Source organism: Canis lupus, chromosome 5 (genome assembly GCF_003254725.2).
Source record: "Canis lupus dingo isolate Sandy chromosome 5, ASM325472v2, whole genome shotgun sequence".
NCBI lineage: Eukaryota > Metazoa > Chordata > Mammalia > Carnivora > Canidae > Canis > Canis lupus.
This window is the reverse complement of record NC_064247.1, coordinates 33450770-33469775: the sequence shown is the minus strand read 5'-3', so window position 1 is coordinate 33469775 and position 19006 is coordinate 33450770. Positions and strand designations below refer to the sequence as shown.

The window sequence follows — 19006 nt, the reverse complement described above, 5'->3', positions numbered from 1 at the left end:
ATGAATGGATGAGGTGAACGAGGTCCTTTCCCAAGTCTTCTGTCCTTGTTCTGGAATCTCAGGCCAGCCAGGAGCCTGGGGAGGGGAAACAACAGAACTGCGGCAGCGTTGGAAGGCATCCCGCGCTCCGCCGACCCGGGCAGGGTCAGCCCCGCAGCCCCGCAGCCCCGGAGCGCCGCCGGTGCCCCCCCCGCCCCCCCCCACGTAGAGCCTGTGCGCAGGCGCAGAGCCGCAGCGGGCCCCGCCCCCTCCCCCACTGCAGGTGAGCCGCAGAGCCGCGGCCCCCCCGCCCCCCTGCAGCTCCGGGGGTGACGTAAGGCCTCTGGACCGCGCTCCGGCCCCGCCCCTGCAGGCAGCGCCGGGGGCCCGCGACTCGGCGGTGGCAGCCGGTGCCGCTGCGGGACACGCCGGCTGCCGCAGGGGGAGGCGGCGGCGAGGCGCCCGAGGGGGCTCTGTGCGGCCGGACGCCGGCGGGGGCGCGTCCGGGCGCAGGGCCGGGCTCAGGCCTCCGCACACCTGCCCCCGCGGCCGCGCAGCCGAGGCCCCTGCGGGGTCCGCAGGCGCTGTCCCGCGGGCTCGCCGGCGCCGGGTGGCGGCGCCTGTTCATCTCCGCGGGCGCCAGCCAATCACCGGCCAGCGCCGCGGCCGCACCTCCCGGAGTCCTTGACGGACGTGCGGGGCGGCCTATGAGACGGGCGCCCCGGCGGCCTGGGCCGGGAGCGGGAGCCAATGAGCGTCCTTCCAGGTGGGTGGGGGGAGCGGCCTCGGGAAGGTAGCTTCGTTCGCGTTGCTAACGTCTTCCCTTGGAGATGGGCGCGCAAACGGACCAGTGGGTCTGGGGGCGGCGGTGACGGGCGTGGAGCTGGCCCAATGAGGGTGGGGGTGGGTGGGGCAGCCCCGAGCAGCAGTGCTAAAGGAGCCCGGCGGAGGCAGCGGTGGGTTTGGGGCTGAGGGGCCGGCTCTGTGGTCGCGGCTGGGGACGTGCGCCGGCGCCACCATCTTCGGTGAAGGTGAGAGGGGCGGCTGCCCGGGTCCGAGCGCGGCGGCCGCGGGGGGCGGGGGCGGGGGTGGGGGACGCGGGGGACGGTGGGGGGGGCAAGGGTCCCGGGCTGGTGGGGGCGGGGGCCGCCGGGCGCCTCTGCAAGGGCTGGAGCGCAGCCCGAGCGGGAGCACGGGGACGCCCGAGAGGGCTCTGGGCGGAGGGCGGTAGGTTCGTGCGGGGACCGACCCCGCGGACGGAGGCGGGGGAGCGAGCCGACCCCGGTGGGTGGAGAGACCTCAGGAGCGGCGGGCGAGGGGGGCCTGGGGCTGGAGACCCCTGCAGGGATCGCGGCCCGAGTGGGCCGGCGAACGACCCCTCGGGGGCTGCAGGGAGCTGGTGCTCGGGGTGTGGGGTCCGTGGGACGCGGGGGTGGGGGAGGCCTAGTGCCCCGGTGGGGGTCTCGGGGCTCCCGGGCGGGGCAGGCGGGGAAGCGCGACCCGGGTGCGGGTGGGGGGCTCCGGATAGAAAAGGGTGGGCTCCCGGGCGTGTTAGGCCGGCGGGGCTGCCCGGGTGCGGTCGGGGCTCCGCAGGGCTGTCGGAGCGCGGGCGGCGCTCCGGGCCCCGTGGGGTGGGGTGGGGGGCCCCGAGGGCAGGGGTCTGAGCTCGGCCGGGGCGGGGGGCCGGGCGGGAAATGTGGCGGGGGCGCGCTGCGGCAGGGCGGCCGGGGGGAGGGTCAGCGCTCGCCTCGGGATCCCTTTATTGTGTAAGCGATCCGGGCACGGCTCGCCGCGGACTCCCTCGCTGGCCTTCTGCAGCTGGGGTCACACCCTGATCCCGTGAAATGGGACCGAAATGGGGTCGGGGCGGAGCCGTGGCGTTGGCGGGCGCTTTGTGGGCCCGCGGTGGGCGGGTGCGGCCCGGGGACCCGGGAGCCCCCTCCAACCCCCCCCCCCCCCCCCCAGCCTGGCCGGCCTGGGAGCCCGGGCCTTGGGAAGGGAGGCCGGCCACTCGGCGGGTCTGGGCTCAGCCGCGGAGGCTGGGGTGGCGTGGCCTCTGCCTGTGACCGTTATCTGTGTCTCCGGGCCTCTGCGGCTTGCCTGCGAGCCCACTGCGGTGGATGCAGGGGGGTGGGGAGGGGTGGGGAGGGGTGGGGTGGGGTAGGGGAGAGCAGGCGGGGGAGATCCAGCCTGCCCACGGAACAAAGGCTGCTGTTTTCGCTGAATAATATAATATACTAGATGTAATACTTGGGCTCTGCCGAGATTTTGTTTTTTTTCACGCTGGAAGTGAGGATCCTTTTGAGTCAGGCTTCATTATTCTCCGTAGCCTCCTCAGTCTGGAAAACTTTAATCTATTTATTGTGATATTTCCTTCCTCCATCTGCCCTCCCCAAGTATTCGTGGGGTCCCCTGCTCTTGATGCTGAAGTATGCCCTGTCTGTCTCAGATCCTGAAAAAGTGGCCATTTTATTTGATGCATCTCTTGACTTGTGCATCTTAAATTTGCTTCTTTCCCATCCTTATCTGGAGACAGCATATGCTGTGATGGGGCGCTATACAGCGCAGGCTTTGGCAGTGAAGGGATGTGACCCTAGAGGTTGGCTTTTTATTTGGGCTCCTTAGGGAAATCATCACAATGAAGACAGACTGGATAAGATGATAAGAGACCAGATGGAGAAATTCTGAAGGGCACATTGTGCAAGAGGGAAGACTCAGTGCTTCAGCGGGTTATGTACTTTCTGATTCTGTAGGAAGGATTGAAATTCCTGGCGTTGCGTCCACATTTTTAGAAAGATTTTAACCCAGTGTGAAGATGTTCACTGAGATGGCGCGGGCCATACAGGGCGGTAGTGCCCTTGTGTGTTTGGTTGGTATCTGCAACCAAACATGTGGCTAAGCTGAATTTTGGTAAATATACATTTGGTTTGCACATCCCTGTCATGTCAGTGACCGCAGTGGGGTCCTTAAACCAAGCGGCACAATTCTGTTTTAGTTGATGTGTTATAGATCATTTGTGTTTTGCTTGTTATGTGCAAGGTAGTCACAAAATTGAGTTGTTTTCCTGTCTCTGTACCTGTGGTAGGTGCTGGGAGGCAGGCAACCCAGAAGTTTGCCGGGTGGCATTTTTTTGGAAGTAAAAAAATGGCTGTGGGGGAGGGGACAGAGCTGCCGGGGAGTGTATGTCTAAAACCAATTAAGGGGATGGGGCTCTGCCTTGGAAGGGGCTCTTTCATATACAGAATAATGACTTAGGTATAATTAAACACTCTTTTCAAAATGACACCAAAAACCTTCCAGATTATCTTTCTGTTTGCGGCAAAGAGTTTGCTCTTTATTCCTTTTTTCCCTAAATATAGGTGTTTTTTCTTAAATGTAAAGCCTATGCCAGATTGTGCTGGCACGTTGATTGCTGAGCCTGCATTCTTGAAACCGTAATCGATAGGATTTTTATTTAGTGGAGAGGCAGCGTAGAGTGCCCTCCACACCCTTCAAAATCCTTCAAAATCCCCCCCCCCGCCACCGTTGTTGTGGTGGGCATTCCAGCAGGAACTCTGAGGTTAGCCCAGCTCTGCTACTGGGAGCTCCGCGACCTTGGGCTGGTTATCGGCTTTGTCTCTACCTTAGGTTTCTCATCTGTAGAATAGAGATATTAATAGTACGAACCTCATAGGGCTGTTGTGAGGATTGAGTTGATAAAGGTAAACTGCTTAGCATGGTTCCTGCCCATAATTAATAATACAGAACTGTATTTGCTGTTTTTAAAATTGTGGTACTCCCTCATGCCGTAAAGCTGAGCATTTGGGAGGGGTTCACTGGTAAATACCAGCATTATCAAGATCAGGTACACATGTACAGTAGAATGGAAAAAAATACAACATACTTGGCAATCACAAGTGAAGAGTTAAATTGGACAAAACCTCCTCACTGGCCTCCCAAACTCTATCCAACTAAACCGCATTTGGAGTACCTGCTATGTGCTAATAAGCCCTCAAGTAGGGTGCTGGGGAGGGCAAGAAAAAACCAGAAGAGCAGTCGAAAATGTTCAGAAGGGGGCAGTTGCCAGAATGACCTGAAAAGAACTTCTCAGAGGGTGGCATTTGGGTCAGGATTGGAAGGAGTGGTAGGTGTTTGTGGAGAAGGTGAAGCTCACTGTGGGGGTAGGGACCACGTGTATGAGGTTTGGTCAGGAAGGGAGAGATCCCCCACCCACCCACCCACCCACCCCATGCAGACCTGGGAGCCACCTAGGTGCTCACCAGATAGCCAAGGACAGGAAAGTGTCCTCTTAATGACTGATTAGTTGTAGAAAGCTCTGGAAAAGTAAAAAGTAAAAGTGATTTGTAACCTCACTGCCCAGTGAAGACCCAATGAATATCTGTTCCTTTTAAAAATATTTATTTATTTATTTATTTATTTATTTATTTATTTATTTATCTATCTATCTATCTATCTATCTATCTATTTGTTGTTATCTGTTCCTTTAAAAAAAAAATGTCTAGGTAATCTCCCCCCACAAAGTTGGGAGCATTTTGCAATTATGTTTTTGTGATCTGTTGGTTTCTTTCCCATAAATTACAAGAATTTCCTCACCTAGGAAAAATGCTGATAAATTTTAAGTGTACCAATTTGGTGAACTAATTTTTAAATATATCATTTACTTTTTTTTTTATAAAGGTCTACTGCAGAAATGACCTGTTGGGCTACCCTAATTTATAGCCATCCACTAAATTTAAGCATATAATTACATGCTCAGTATAAAATTAAAGAAATGTGTGTGCACACGCCTCCTAGCAGCAAGACCTCCTCCTAGGTGTCATATGGGATATACAGTTCCTACCTATTAAGGATAAGAGTAACTAATAAGAGTTACCATATTTTGTTATAGTGGGATATTTTCTCTTTTAAAAGGCTCTCAATCTTAAAGGTGGAATGTGTGTCCTGTTGTCCATGTCCAGATTTATCTAGGACGATTCCCACTGCAGAGCCATGCCTCCCTTTTTTTTTTAGCAGTTTGCAAAGTATAAGTTGGAAAGACAGAAAGTGTGTTAATAGTCTTACGAAAGCCAGTGCCTAGAGATAATGATGGGCTTTGGAAACCATTCTTCAGAATGTACACATACCCTGTGAATATTTTCTGAATTGCCCACCCCCACGTGAATGCCTTAGAAGGTAAATTACAAGTTGATTTATAAAACGTATTAGCATTTTTATTTGTAGAAGTCTTAATATTACATCTTTGGTGATTTTTTTCGTTTCATTTTGTTTTGTGATTTTTGTTTTATTCAAGCCCATAATTTAAAAAACATTCGCATATCCTTTAAATCAGTTAGGAATTGGTCAACATTGGTTTTCAGCCTTTTTTTTTCTCCTATCCCAGCATACCTGTTAACAACATTGGTTCACCATGGCAACCAGAGAACTGTGGAGTGATGGTTCTCAAAGTGTAGTCCCAGGACCAGCAGCATCTGGGAACTTTTTAGAAATGCAAATTACCAGGCGCTCTGCCCCAGACCTACTGAATTGGAAACCCTGGCAATGGGGCTTTGGTCGGTATTTCTGTAAGCCTCCTAAGGCTGCCCGTGCACACACCAAAGTTTGAGAACCATGCTCTAGGGCATGCATGTTTATAATGCACTACATTATAACATGACTTCTGAAGTGTATATTTTTATACCATTTCAGTGACTTCATGGAGGTTGAAATTTGCAGAGGTTGAAATTTGCGGACTCAAGGTTAAGATCCTGTAACAACTTTGGATCACTTTGCTTTTTTTTTTTTTTCCCAAAGATTTTATTTTAAGTAATCTGTATACTCAACGTGGGGCTTGAACTCATGACCCCGAGATCAAGAGTTGCATGCTTTTCCAACTGAGTCAGCCAGACACCCCCACCCCAGGCTGTTCTGTGATTAGCCTTCTGTCTGTTGCCTACTAAGAATCCCCATCATTTTGGGAGGAGGGAAAAGCTGGGAAGAGGTAACAGAAGCAGGACTAGTTACTCAGTTGGCCTCTTATGTTGACTCGGATGAGGTCATGGAAACCATACTTGTGAGATTTGTACTAATGTGGAATCTGGGGTAATAACAAAAGTGTTTAATGATGGTATCAGATTCCAAAAAGATATTATCAGGCAGGAGTGATGAGTCACATCAGAAAGGTGAGTGATGACTGTAAAATCCTGCCACTTGGTTGAGAAAGTCTGTTGCACCAGCATCGGATGGGTCGTAGCTGAGAGTAGTGCATATGGAACCATAGCTGATGGCTCATCATGAGCCAATGGTAAGTGAGGGCTAAGTACACCAGTTAGGTCTTGACTTAGGTCAAATGTGAGCATCACAGAAACAGTGCTTTTCCCAGTGTTAGTGGTTGTCTTTCTTCTGCACCTGGTCAAACCACATCTGGAATGCAAGTGTGCCTCTGGGCCGCCCTGCCTGCCAGGGTATAAGTAGGTACGCTGCATGTTGGGAGGGTAGTGGAGTGAGTCTTGATGTATGATGGAGGCAGAGGAGATGGGGAGCGGGAGCAGCTGCAGAGTGGGGGTGAGGCCTGGAGAGCCCGCATCACATGCTTGAGTAGCTGTCCCTCCCTGGCATCCTCTGATTGCATTAAGACCACACGGGCCATAGAGAAGCTACGGGGGACTGAGTTTAGGGGTGTTTGTATGGAAGAACTTCAAGTCTCTTATCTGAAGGCAGAATGGGAGGCCTGTGTAGACCTGACGCTTTACACTTTTGGCACCTGCCATGTGTTTTGTAGCTGCATCCTTGTGGCCACGTTAATTCCTGTGCTACTTCCCAGACCTTTTATTATGACTCTCTTTTCCTTTGTCCTCATTGCCTTCTTAACTCCCTGTTTAATTTGTGGTGAAGGTGCAAGAGGGAATGAAGAGGAAAAAGAAGTCCCAACGGGAGCCCTGCCTTCTCCCCTCTGCTGGTTTTTCAGCCCTCAGCCACTGCCGGCACATCTTGCCTGGTCTTTAGACAACCAGAGGCATAATTTGTGGTCACCCCTGAAATTTACCTTGGACTCTCGGTTAGTATGGCCGTGAAGAGCACTACCCTGGCTCCTCCACTAAAGGTTATGCTTTCTGTTTACCCAGGGTTCCGTTTTAAGTTCCTGACAAGAGTAAAACCTATGAATCGTTGCATGTTTTTTAACATCTAACCTAGTCCTCCTCCCCCTCTTCTCCTAGAGGCAATTGCCCTTGGATCCTCCTGTTTACAATGGCCCAGAGAACTGGACTTGAAGACCCAGAGAGGTACCTCTTTGTGGACAGGGCTGTCATCTATAACCCTGCCACCCAGGCCGACTGGACGGCTAAAAAGCTAGTGTGGATTCCATCAGAGCGCCATGGTTTCGAGGCAGCAAGTATCAAAGAGGAGCGGGGAGATGAGGTTATGGTGGAGTTGGCAGAGAACGGCAAGAAAGCCATGGTCAACAAAGACGATATTCAGAAGATGAACCCACCTAAGTTTTCCAAGGTGGAGGATATGGCGGAATTGACGTGCTTGAACGAAGCTTCTGTTCTACATAACCTGAAGGACCGCTACTATTCGGGATTGATCTATGTGAGTACTCGCTGCTAAGTAATCACGGGATGGGGTGGCTGGCCGTCGGTGTCGGTTACACGTGGTGTCAGAGCCAAACAGAACGTGGGATGCCCACCCTCTCTGTTTCACATTGCTGTTCGAGTTAAAGACAAAGATTGTCTCTTGCTTACCCATCTTGCACCGCTTTACATCTGAACGTATAATTTTGAATAATCTAATCTGCGATTAAGCATACTGACAGGGCAGTTGAGGACTTCTAGAGCGGTTTGCTGGAGCACGATGAGAGGGGGAATGCGTGGGGCGGGAAGACCAGGGAGGCGGACGTGGGGTAAGAGTTGCGTGGATAGTAGGATAGCAACTGCACACCAGTGAGAAGTCAGCGTCTGTCCAGGAGCATGGAGTGGAGGGGATTTGGCAAGGAGCCAGAGCTTCTAGAATGACAAAACAGGTTTGAGGGGATCATAGATGCAGGTGGCAGCGAGTTAAAGAGGCGACATAGAAACTTCAATGTAGAATGAAAAGAAGCAGAGAGAAGAGTTGACTTTGTATGGTCTACATTTGGGGGAGAGCAGTTGAATTTCTTGAAGGGGTGTGCACCTGGGGCTCACAATCATTCAGAAATTCTGCAAATCAGAACGAGCTTTCCCATAGAAATGGGTGTACTAAGTGACCCTATTTACTGAACACCTACGGGTTCTAGGTGCTGAGGAGGGTGGTGAACAGGCCAGTCCAGGTCCCTGCCTTCCCAATACACCCCATAAGGAAATGAAGCCAGACTAGGATATAGTGAGTCAGGGAATGGCTTTGCACAGCGGGTCTGTGCATGACTCTTTGAGAAGGTAGCATTGGAGCTGGACTCTCTCTGCTAGGAGGGAGCTAGCAATGGGAAGCTCTGAGAACTGAATCGTGCTCCCATGACCCTTACCAGAGTGGATACCATCAAGCCTGATGGTCTCTCATTTTTGTTTTTCCCCTATGAGGTAAGGTGCAAAGTGAGTTTAAAAGGCACCATGATTGGGAAGGTGGCTTGAGAAAGGAAACGGCTTGGGGAAGAGAAGCCACTAGTAAGAACATCACTCAAATAGCAGCCTTGAGAATCCGGCTAAGCCTGCGCAGCAGAGCGTGTGGGGCCACCGTGTCCTGGCCCCGCCCGTGATTTTGCCAAGTCACAGGCTTGGGAAGGCAGGGGACCCCTGGCTGTTGTCTCTAGTGCCCACGTGGTTCTTCCCTTTGTCCCTCATCCAGCAGGTTGAAGGGGTCTGGAGAGGAGGTGAGGGAGTGCGGGAGTGGGATGGGTGGGATCACGAGTTGAAATTTCAGATCTGGGTGGGGGTCAGTGAGTTGACAGCTTAGATCTGAGTGGGAGTCAGTTTTGGGTGCCACCTCATGCTGGACATGTGATACCGCCAGAGTTGTGGGGAACTGCAGTGTGGAGGGGAACCAGGTGCTTTTTCTGCCAGCATCTTCACCTTGCTTCCCCTTTTCGGACTTTTTGGGTTCCTGCAAGTAAGAGAGAGAAGAGAAATACGAAGAGGGGAGGAGATGACGAAGAGGGGAGGAGACAGCGGGAAAGAGAAGGAATCGGACAAAAGACACTTGGTTCATTTGTGGCCATTCTTCACTGTGATTCTAAGACTTGTGTCTTTTATTGAGCTTGTCTGATTTTTTTTCTCCAGCTGAACTCAGGGACAACTCAGGTGATGTCTGAGTTTCTCTTCAAAGCATGCCCCCCCCCCCCCTTACTCTTTACAGACAGACAATCTAAGTTCCTCTGGAAGCTGGGAATTTGGGGTGATCATGTGTGCAGTTAGTGAGGCGGAGGAAGGGTTCCTTGGAGTTGGAGCACTTGACTTGAAAGAATCCTAGTAGGAAAGTAGGGCTGTGGGTGCCCGAGACTGTGAGGGACGTGCCTGGGTGTTGAGATTCCCCAGTCAGTTGAACTGGAGCCATTGAGTTGTGTGATGTAAAGACCATAGTAACTTGGGGAGGACCTTTCAGACACATTTCTAGAGGTGAGCTAACATATGTTCGTTTAAATAAATTACTTTGCTAACAGCTTGGCTTATGTTAGTTCCTTACATTTTCTTTGGATTGATTCTCCCTGACCTCCTAACTTCTTGGGTCATTAATTTTCATCCTCTTTCCTAATAAAACCATTTGAAAACTGCAAATGTCTCCTCCAATATGATTTTAGCTCACCTCACACGTTGGGATGCATGGTATTTTTATTACTCGGTCCTAAATATTTTCTGTTTTGTGTTAGGATTTCTTCTTTGACGTGTGAAACATTTAAAAGGATACTTTAAAATTTTCTAAATATGGGTTTTTTTAAGTTACCTTTTTACTACTGATTTTTTTTTAAAGATATTATTTATTTCTTTCAGAGAGCGAGCACAGGGGTGAGGAGGGGCAGAGGGAGAGAGGGAGACTCTTAAGTAGACTCTATGCTGAGCACAGAGCCTGACACAGGGCTCAATGCTACGACCCTGAGATCATGACCTGAGCCGAAACCAAGTCAGACGCTCAACCAACTGAACCATCCAGGCAGCCCCTTATTACTGAGTTTTAAATGAATTGCGTTGCAAAGAATATAGTTCAGCTAATATCCTGCTTTGTTTTTGTTGAGACTTGCTGTGTGAGACATATTGTCTGTCTTTTTGTTTTTTTAATATTTATTTATTTATTTATGATAGACATAGAGAGAGAGAGAGGCAGAGACACAGGAGGAGGGAGAAGCAGGCAGGAGCCCAACGCGGGACTCCATCCCAGGACTCCGGGATTGCGCCCTGGGCCAAAGGCAGGCGCTAAACCGCAGAGCCACCCAGGGATCCCTCGTATTGTCTGTTTTGATGCGCCATCTCTGTGTCTGGGAAGAGCATCCCTTCCGTTATTGCTGGGTGTGGGGTTCTATCTGTGGCCATTGGAGTAAGCTTTTTAATTCTGTTTAAATCTTCTTTACCAATTTTTGTCTGCTTGGTCTGCTAATTACGGAGAAGTGTCTTAAAATCCCTTGGTGTGTTTTATCAACTAAGTGTGCCTCCCTGACCAATATAGTTTAATTTTTCTGCTTATGAACTTTTATATGAATGGATCTCACAGCATATTGCCTCCATGTCTGCTTTCTCTCTCAGCATTACATTTTTAAGGTCCATCTGTATTGCTTTGTGCTGGTATAATTTAGAAGTCCTCGAAGTGTGGCCTGTGGACTCTCAGGGTTTCCCTGAGATTCTCCCAGGGGATCTGTGAGGTCACAACTGTTCTCATGATTATTTGAAGCTATGATCTGCACTTTCCACTGTTGGCGTTGGTACCGATGGTACAAAAGTCATGGTGGGGAAAACCACATGCATCTTAACATGACCCCAGACTGTGCTAGTGGTCGTTTTAATCTTTCCACTGGAGAATGTCCTTGAGAAAGCAGGAGAAAAGCTTGATTTTATTAAATGTCAACCCTTGAGTACATGTCTTTTTGATATACTGTGTGAGGGGTGCCTGGGTGGCTCAGTCAGTTAAATGTCTGCCTTTAGTTCAGGTCATGATCCTAGGGTCTTGGGATTGAGTCCTGCATCCGGATCCCTGCTCAGCAGGGAGTCTGCTTCTCCCTCTCCCTCTGCCTGGCTCCCTGCTTATACTCTGTCTCTTGCTCTCGCTCTCTCACTCTGTCACCCCCCCTCCTTCTCAAATAAATAAATAAAATCTTTTAAGATTTTTAAAAAAAATTAGGATTCAGGGAAATTTGTATTTACCACTATGAACGTGACAGCTTCTCAGCACTTAAAACCCTTTCTGGTGAGATGGATGGTGACATTAATGACTGTTTTTTGTTTTTTTAATGTCATATAGTGAAATGTCATCATTTGGAAGACTTGCATAATTTATTGAGTTAATGTTTTCCAAATGATGTGTACATTGTAACAAAATCACATGTGGGTAAAAGACCTTTCCACACGCAAGATGAGTCCATGGATTTAATGGATTTTGATGTACGTAATAGTATGAAAGTTCATCCATGGGTTTCAGATGCCACATCGCATCAAATCTTTAATTCTCACTTGTTGTATTTTGGTGTAGTGTCAAGGAGGTATACCCATGATCACTTGAAAAGTCAGTTAAACTACACCTTCCTTTTCCAACGAAATATCTGCGTAGTCTAATTTTCTTCATGTGCTTCAATCCAAACATCATCACACAACAGATTGAATGTGAAAACAGATATGAAAATTGAGCTATTTTTGTTAAGCCAGATAATAAAATAGATTTGCAAAAATATGAAACAACCACCCCCCTTCTTACTTTCGTTTCAGAAAACAAATGGTTATTTTTCATGAGAAATGTTATTTATGTTAACATATTTTGTTATTTAAAAATGAATAGATCTACATATGTAAAAACTTGGTTCTCTGTGTATGGCTATACATAACAAGATCTTTGGGTTGTTTTTTTTAATTTTTATTTATTTGTGATAGTCACACAGAGAGAGAGAGAGGGAGAGAGGCAGAGACACAGGCAGAGGGAGAAGCAGGCTCCATGCCCACGGAGCCCAACGTGGGATTCAATCCCGGGTCTCCAGGATCGCGCCCTGGGCCAAAGGCAGGCGCCAAACCACTGCGCCACCCAGGGATCCCGATCTTTGGGGTCTTTTAGTAATTTCCAAGAAGGTCAGAGGGCCCTGAAAGTGAAAAGGTTGTGTTATTTTCTCCATCTTGTTAGAGCGTACTGTTCCAATGTAAGCTTTTTGACCCATTTATCCACTCAACTACTTCTGGGCATTTGCATTTTCCAGTTTGGGGCTGGTACCCGGTGCATACAAGCACGCCTTTCCATACAGTGGGTAAGAAGGAGTGGACATCCTGGGTGGTTGGGTTTGTGTCCCTGTAACTCATGCATTCAGCTTTTCTAGGTGAAGCCTGATTTAGCCACGTTCCAGCAGGATACAGAAGGCACTTGAACCGGGTGTTCTGAGAGCTCAACAAGGGGCCAGTTTACAAACATGCAGGCAGAGTTCAGTAAACAAGCGCATGCTAAAAAAAAAAAAAAAAAAAAAAAAAAAGAAAACAAGCGCAGGAGAGGACAATGCCCTGGCATGGCGACGGCTAGGCCCTTGCTGTGTCTCCCATCTCTAAAGGCGTGTTGGGCCAGAGCTGATGCCTCGGCTAGTGGAGGGTGGCTGTGTGGGGAGGCCTTCCCATAGGAGGTGGGGCCTCCTGACAGCTCACACGGAGGCCTGGGGCTGGGCCTGGGTGGCAAAGGTCCTGACTTCATTCTCCTCTTGCCTTGGTCTGAGAGGGAAGTGTGATGATGATTACTTGGGGTTGGCCTCGGGTCCATTTGGAATTGGATTTTGTGTGTGGTGTAAGATAAAGACAAGAGGAGCGTCTGGGGGCCTCAGTGGAACATCTGCCTTCAGCTCAGGGTGTGATCCCAGGGTCCTGGGATCTAGTGCCGCATCAGGCTCCCTGCAGGGAGCCTGCTTCTCCCCCTGCCTGTGTCTCTGCCTCTCTCTGTGTGTCTCTCATGAATAAATAAAATCTTCAAAAAATATATATTTTATTTTTAATCTTTTGCCCAACCTGGGGCTCAAACTCACAACCCCGAGATCAAGAGTTGCCTGCTTCTCTGACTGAGCCAGCCTGGAACACGTGGGTGCTAAACATCTGACCCTTAATCCCAGCTTGGGTCTTGATCCTCGGGGTCGTGAGTTCAGTCTCCATGTTGGGCTCCACGCAGGGCATGGAGCCTACTTAAAAAAGTTAAAATTAAAAAAAATGTAGATTAAATTAGATTTAAAAATACAAAAAAAGTCTTACTAAGATTACTTATGGGTTACAGCACTTTAGCTGAAGATTCTTTTGGATTTTCTATGAATGCACTCATGTTGTCTACAAAGAATGACAGTTTTATTTTTCCCTTTCCAGTTCTTACACATTTCTTTTACTTGCTTTGTTGCACTAAGACCCTCAGTAAGTATTCATTGAAAGAAGTGGTGATCATGGGCATCTTTGTATCATCCCTGATCTCTGAGAGAAAGCTCCAACATTTCACCATTAAGAATGATGGTTGTTCCCATTTTGTTTTTAATATTCTTTATCAGATTAAGGGAAGTTTCCTTCTGTTCCTAGTTTTTATCTGAATGGATAAACTTCTAAAATCCTTATTGAATATTAATTTATCAAATGTTCTTCCAGCATCGAGTGAGATGATAGTGTGATTTTTCTGGCTATTTTATTATTGTGGTGAGATATATATATACACACACATATATATGTATATGTACATATATATTTGAGTTTTAAACTAACCTGGCAAGAACCAAGTATTCTTTTTCTATACTTCTAGATTCCTAGATTCTATTTGCTAATATTTTGTTTAGGATTTTTGCATCTTTGTTCACGAGTGAGATTGTCTTAAAATTTTTCCTTTCTTGTACCGTCCTTATGATATTTTGCTATCCAGATTATGCGGGTTTTAGAAAAATGAATTGGAATATCTCATCTCTGTGTGTTCTCAGACACTGTTCAGATAGGATTCATGTTATTTCTTTTTTAACATAACACTATAGCTCTCTTTGTGGGCAAGTTTTTCTTTAATAGATGTAGAACTTCTCAGATCTTTGGTTTGTTGTGTCAGTTTTGATAATGATATTTTTCTAGGAATTTCTCTGTTTCTTTTAAATTTTCAAAATTTCTAGGCATAGAGTTGTTCGTCATACCATCTTACTTTCTGTAGGATTTGTAGTACCGTTCACTCTCATCCCTGATCTGCTAGAGTTGCACCGAGATCTAAGTCATAAGCGTTGAGCTGTATTCTACAAGTGTTAGTGTGTTGTATTTTCACTGCTGTTCAGTCCAAAATAATGGGGGTGTCTTCGTGGTACATATGAGTTATTTAGGAGTAGATGGCTTGTGGTTTCCAAATGTAAGGGGATTTTCAGGTTTATTTGGTTATTTCTAATATCAGCTCCCCCCTGGTCAGAGACCATACCCTGGAAGACTTGCTTGTCTGGCCCATCATGTGCTAGGGTCAGCTACAAGGTCAGCCACTGGGCATGGGTCCCTTGTGCACAATATCACTCTGTCTTGAGTATAATCACAGTTTTCCATGGTTATCCGCTGGTTATCCTCTCTCTGTTCCTGCTAATCTGTTTCTTTAGTTCTGTCATTTTTGCTGTATACACTTGAAGCTGTGTTACCGCATATATGCAAATGCAGGATGTTTCTATCTCTCTGGTGAATCCTCATGAAATGCTGTTTAGCAGTGATGCTTCTCGCAAAGGATTAGTTTTGTTTTTTTTTTTAAGATTTTATTTATTCATGAGAGAGAGAGAGAGAGAGAGAGAGAGACTCAGCCAGAGGAATAAGCAGGTTCCCTATGGGGAGCCTGGTGTGGGACTCAATCCCAGGACCCCGGGATCACAACCTGAGCCGAAGGTAGATGCCCAACCACTGAGCCACCCAGGTGTCCCTCCTGTGTCTACTTCAGATGGTACATCTGTGGGAAGAGAACCCTCGCTGAGCACGGAGCCTGAGGGGGGCTCAATCTCATGACCCCGAGATCACGACCTGAGTTGGATCCAGTGTCAGACCCTCACCCCGGCGCCCCAGGGTGTCTACATTTTAAACCCCATGTTAGCGCCTGCCTTTGGCCCAGGGCGTGATCCTGCGGACCCGGGATCGAATCCCACGTCGGGCTCCCGGTGCATGGAGCCTGCTTCTCCCTCTGCCTGTGTCTCTGCCTCTCTCTCTCTCTCACTGTGTGCCTATCATAAATAAATAAAAAAAATTAAAAAAAAATTAAACTCCATGAGGTGCTTCCCACTTCTCCATATAGTCAGTGTTCACTTAGCTTTCTCTTGTCGCTATGTTCCTCTCCACCTCTTACTTCCCCTCCTCCTTTTAGGAAGGGCCACCTTGTGTGATAGCACCTTTATATCCTCCTTCATGGTGTTTGAAGTCCGCTCCACACCCAGCACGGGGCTCGAACTCACGACCCCGAGATCAAGAGCCAGTGGGCTTTCTGCCCCGACGTACTTGGATCAAGTTCCTTCTCTGTCTTTGGTTTGGAGCTTATAGCATTTTTGTCTGTGGCTGGATGCCTTTGGTCAATGTTGGAAAATTCTTAGCTTAGTTGTCTCTGTAGAGACTCTTCTGCCCCCACACTGTCCGTCCTCCTTGGACTCAGGCGTCTTGAGTCACCTTTCACCATGTCCCATGGAGCCACTTGTATTTAATCCTGTTTTCCCCTCTGTGCTTCAGCCTGGATATTTGCTTCTGATAAATTGTGGAGTAACTGACTCTTTCTTCAACTGTGTCTAATTTGCCATTAAACACATCCGGTGAATTTCTAATTTCAGTTACTCTGTGTTGCAGTTTTCATTTTGGGTTTTCTTTTTGTGATTTCTTTAAAAGGCTTTTTATGTCTGTTTGTTTGTTTATGGCTTCTTTTTTATGGCTTTTTTCTTTTAACAGTTCCCAAAACTCCAGCAGAATCCTCAATCAGGTTTTTTAATCACTTGAACATATCCAAGATGATAACACAAGGCGACACAGGGGTGTGAGGATTATCTTGGATTATGGTCACAGGTGATGGCTTCTGTGCCAGTTATTGGACCTGAGAAACTGGGGAGGTGATCTGCAGCTCTTGGTGCCATGAAATTCTTTCTGGAGGTTTGCTCTGGGTGGGTGGGAGGATGACAGGGACTAGCATCAGGGATGGACACCTCCCGGCTGGGCTTTGGGCTGTGCGGGGCCGGTGTTCCTGGTACACCCCTAACCCTCATGGTGTAGCCACCAAGGACTCAGGGGGCCGGGGTGGGGGAGAGGGGGACATCAGGGCTGTTGCCAGCCACTCTGCTCAGCCTCTTGCTTTCTAGCCTCATGTTTGGGGTTGGTAACTCTCATCTGCATAAGCAAGAAAGAATAATCCTGTGTTGTCAAATTCTCCATCACATTCACATTGTCCTTATTTCTCATGAATGTTTGTCATAGTTGCTTTGGTCTGTTTGCATCAAGGTGCAGGCATGGTCACCATCCTGGAATTACTTGCTCTGTCTCTTCTGATCTATACATTTCCCCTCTTCTCTGGTCCATTGTGCTGTAGAACCTCTCGTAGTCTGGATTTTGTTGATTGCATTCGCGTCCAGAGGCTTGACCAGATGTGGATTTGCGATGACCTTAATGCCAGGTCATCTCTCAAGTTGTGGTGTTGAGATTGAAAAGCAGGGTCAGTCAGAGTCTGGGGTTTTATCGGCGAAGTTCGTGCAGTAGTTGTGTCTTCACGTGCCATTCATCTGAGAGTGTGGCAGCCGTGGGGAGCACTGTCCAGATGCGTCATCTCGTGAGGCCTGCACCCCTTCTACGTGGACTGGCTTGGTGGATTCTGTTTGACTCAGTGTATGTTATACACCACCCCATGCATGCCCATACTACATTTTCAAATTTGTTTTTGGATGATTGCTCTTTTTACAGAATTTTGGCCTTTCTTCCCCCAGAGAAGCAATAATGATTAATATTTTAGCGATCGTTGCTTTACTTTCTGGATTCATCTGTCCTTGAAGTATTTTTGTTGTTTTACCCTCATGCCTTCCTTTTATTATTGTACCTTTGTTCTATTTAGTCATTAAGAGGGAAGCTCTCAGAAGAAATGTGTCCACTGTATCACTCCATTTCCTGATACCCATTCTGCTCTTTATTTTCTCCGCTGGGACTTTTTGTTTTTTTATTTCATATGATTCCTTACAGCTTTTCCTCGCTTACCTAGCCACCTCTTTTACCCTTATGTGTGTCTGTTCCGGTATTTAGAGTCCCTGTTATCCTACCTCCCCTTGTAGCTATAAATCAGTTTCCTAAACTTTTCTTTTAGCTTATTTTATAGGTAGTTTCCATGGGTACATTCTTTGTCTGAAACCTTTGGATGCTGTTTTCCTTCTTCTTTTTTTTTTTCCTTCATATATCAGATTTTGGTTTGATTTTTTAAAAAAATATTTATTTATTTATTCATGAGAGACACACAGAGAGAGGCAGAGACCCAGGCAGAGGGAGAAGCAGCCTCCCTGCAAGGAGCCCGATGCGGGACTCGATCCCAGGACCTTGGGATCAATCACAACAGGAGCTGAAGGCAGATGCTCAACCACTGAGCCCAGTGGCTCACCTGGTGAGTGACTCACCCAGGTGCCCCTGCTTTTTTTTTTTTTTAAATACACACATTTTTGTCTGTTTCCCTTAGGTAAGGTATGTGATGACATCAGCTGGTGTCTTAAAGGCTATGCAGTTCTGCAGAATGTCCTCATGGCTTCAGCAGTGTGTCCAGCTCTCGCTGGGCATTTTCCTGGACTCACCTGCTATAGCGAATCCCCTTTCAGCTTCCCATGATTTTGCTGTGCTCAGAGGGGGGTCCTTATCTTCCCTATGAATCAAATCATTCCTTTTTTTTTTTTTTAAAGATTTTATTTATTTATTTATTTATTTATTTATTTATTATTTATTTATTTATTTATTTATTTATGGTAGATAGAGAGAGAGAGAGAGAGGCAGAGACACAGGAGGAGGGAGAAGCAGGCTCCATGCTGGGAGTCTGACGTGGGACTCGATCCTGGGACTCCAGGATCGCGCCCTGGGCCAAAGGCAGGCGCTAAACCGCTGAGCCACCTAGGGATCCCCCATTCTTTTTTTTTTTTTTTTTAAGATTTTATTTATTTATTCATGAGAGACGGGGGCGGGGGAGTTGCAGAGACACAGGCAGAGGAAGAAGCAGGCTCCATGCAGGGAGCCCAACGTGGGACTTGATCCCAGGTCTCCAGGATCACCCCCTGGACTGAAGGCAGGTGCTAAACCACTGAGCCACCCGGGCTACCTGAATCAAATCATTCTTGCTGTTCATCAGTAGCATTTCCAGCCTCTCAAGCTTAAATACTTGGGGCAATTGTAGCTTGCCTCTTTGGCGGTTTTTATGCTAAGAGCTTCCAAGTACCTTTGAGTCTCCCTCCCCTGAGTGGGTTCTCATGACCCACAGTCTCCCTCTCACCTGGGCCCTCTCCCTGTGCTAGGACTGATGCAGTAGTCTCTATTCCCCCCACTACTCACCTCTTGCCCTTCAGTATTTTTTCCATGGAGCCTCCATATCTATACTTTTGCAAATATGCTTCTTCCCTTCATTGCTCCTCTCCTCCGAACTTCTAATAGCTGATCACCCTCGCAGGACACAACCTAAATAGTTGAGTCTGCCTTTCTAAGCTCCCGCCGCACACATTCCATGGTTCAAACCACTTTCTGTGAAGCTGAGTTTCCCACTCTGCCTCAGCTATATCCTGGCACCAAGTTTTAGGCTCTCCTAGTTTTAATAGGAATTTCTTTATCCCTCCTTTTGACCTTTTAATAGTCTTTAAAAGAACATCAGAGACCATCTAGGTCTGAATTTCTTTCCTCGTTTTAAAATTTCTGACGAGATGGCTATGACTTTCAGGGCCTGGGGTTGGTTGTAT

The 19006-nt window shown here is 48.0% G+C and overlaps 1 protein-coding gene across 9 annotated transcripts in view; it reads left to right on the top strand.

Moving 5' to 3' along the window:
- Positions 1-625: 625 nt before the first annotated feature.
- MYH10 (myosin heavy chain 10) overlaps positions 626-19006 on the top strand; it is a 121707-nt gene continuing 103326 nt past the window's right edge. For 4 of the 9 annotated variants that reach the window (XM_049110203.1, XM_035717126.2, XM_049110202.1 and 1 more), the window contains exons 1-3: positions 639-745; positions 6850-7012; positions 7173-7548. In XM_049110203.1, coding sequence (XP_048966160.1) covers positions 730-745; positions 6850-7012; positions 7173-7548 — 555 coding nt within the window. In that variant the 5' untranslated portion in view covers positions 639-729. Of the gene's footprint in view, positions 746-856; positions 1011-6849; positions 7013-7172; positions 7549-19006 lie in introns of those variants that run through there. The other 5 variants (XM_049110201.1, XM_035717125.2, XM_035717132.2 and 2 more) reach the window with 4 other exon arrangements.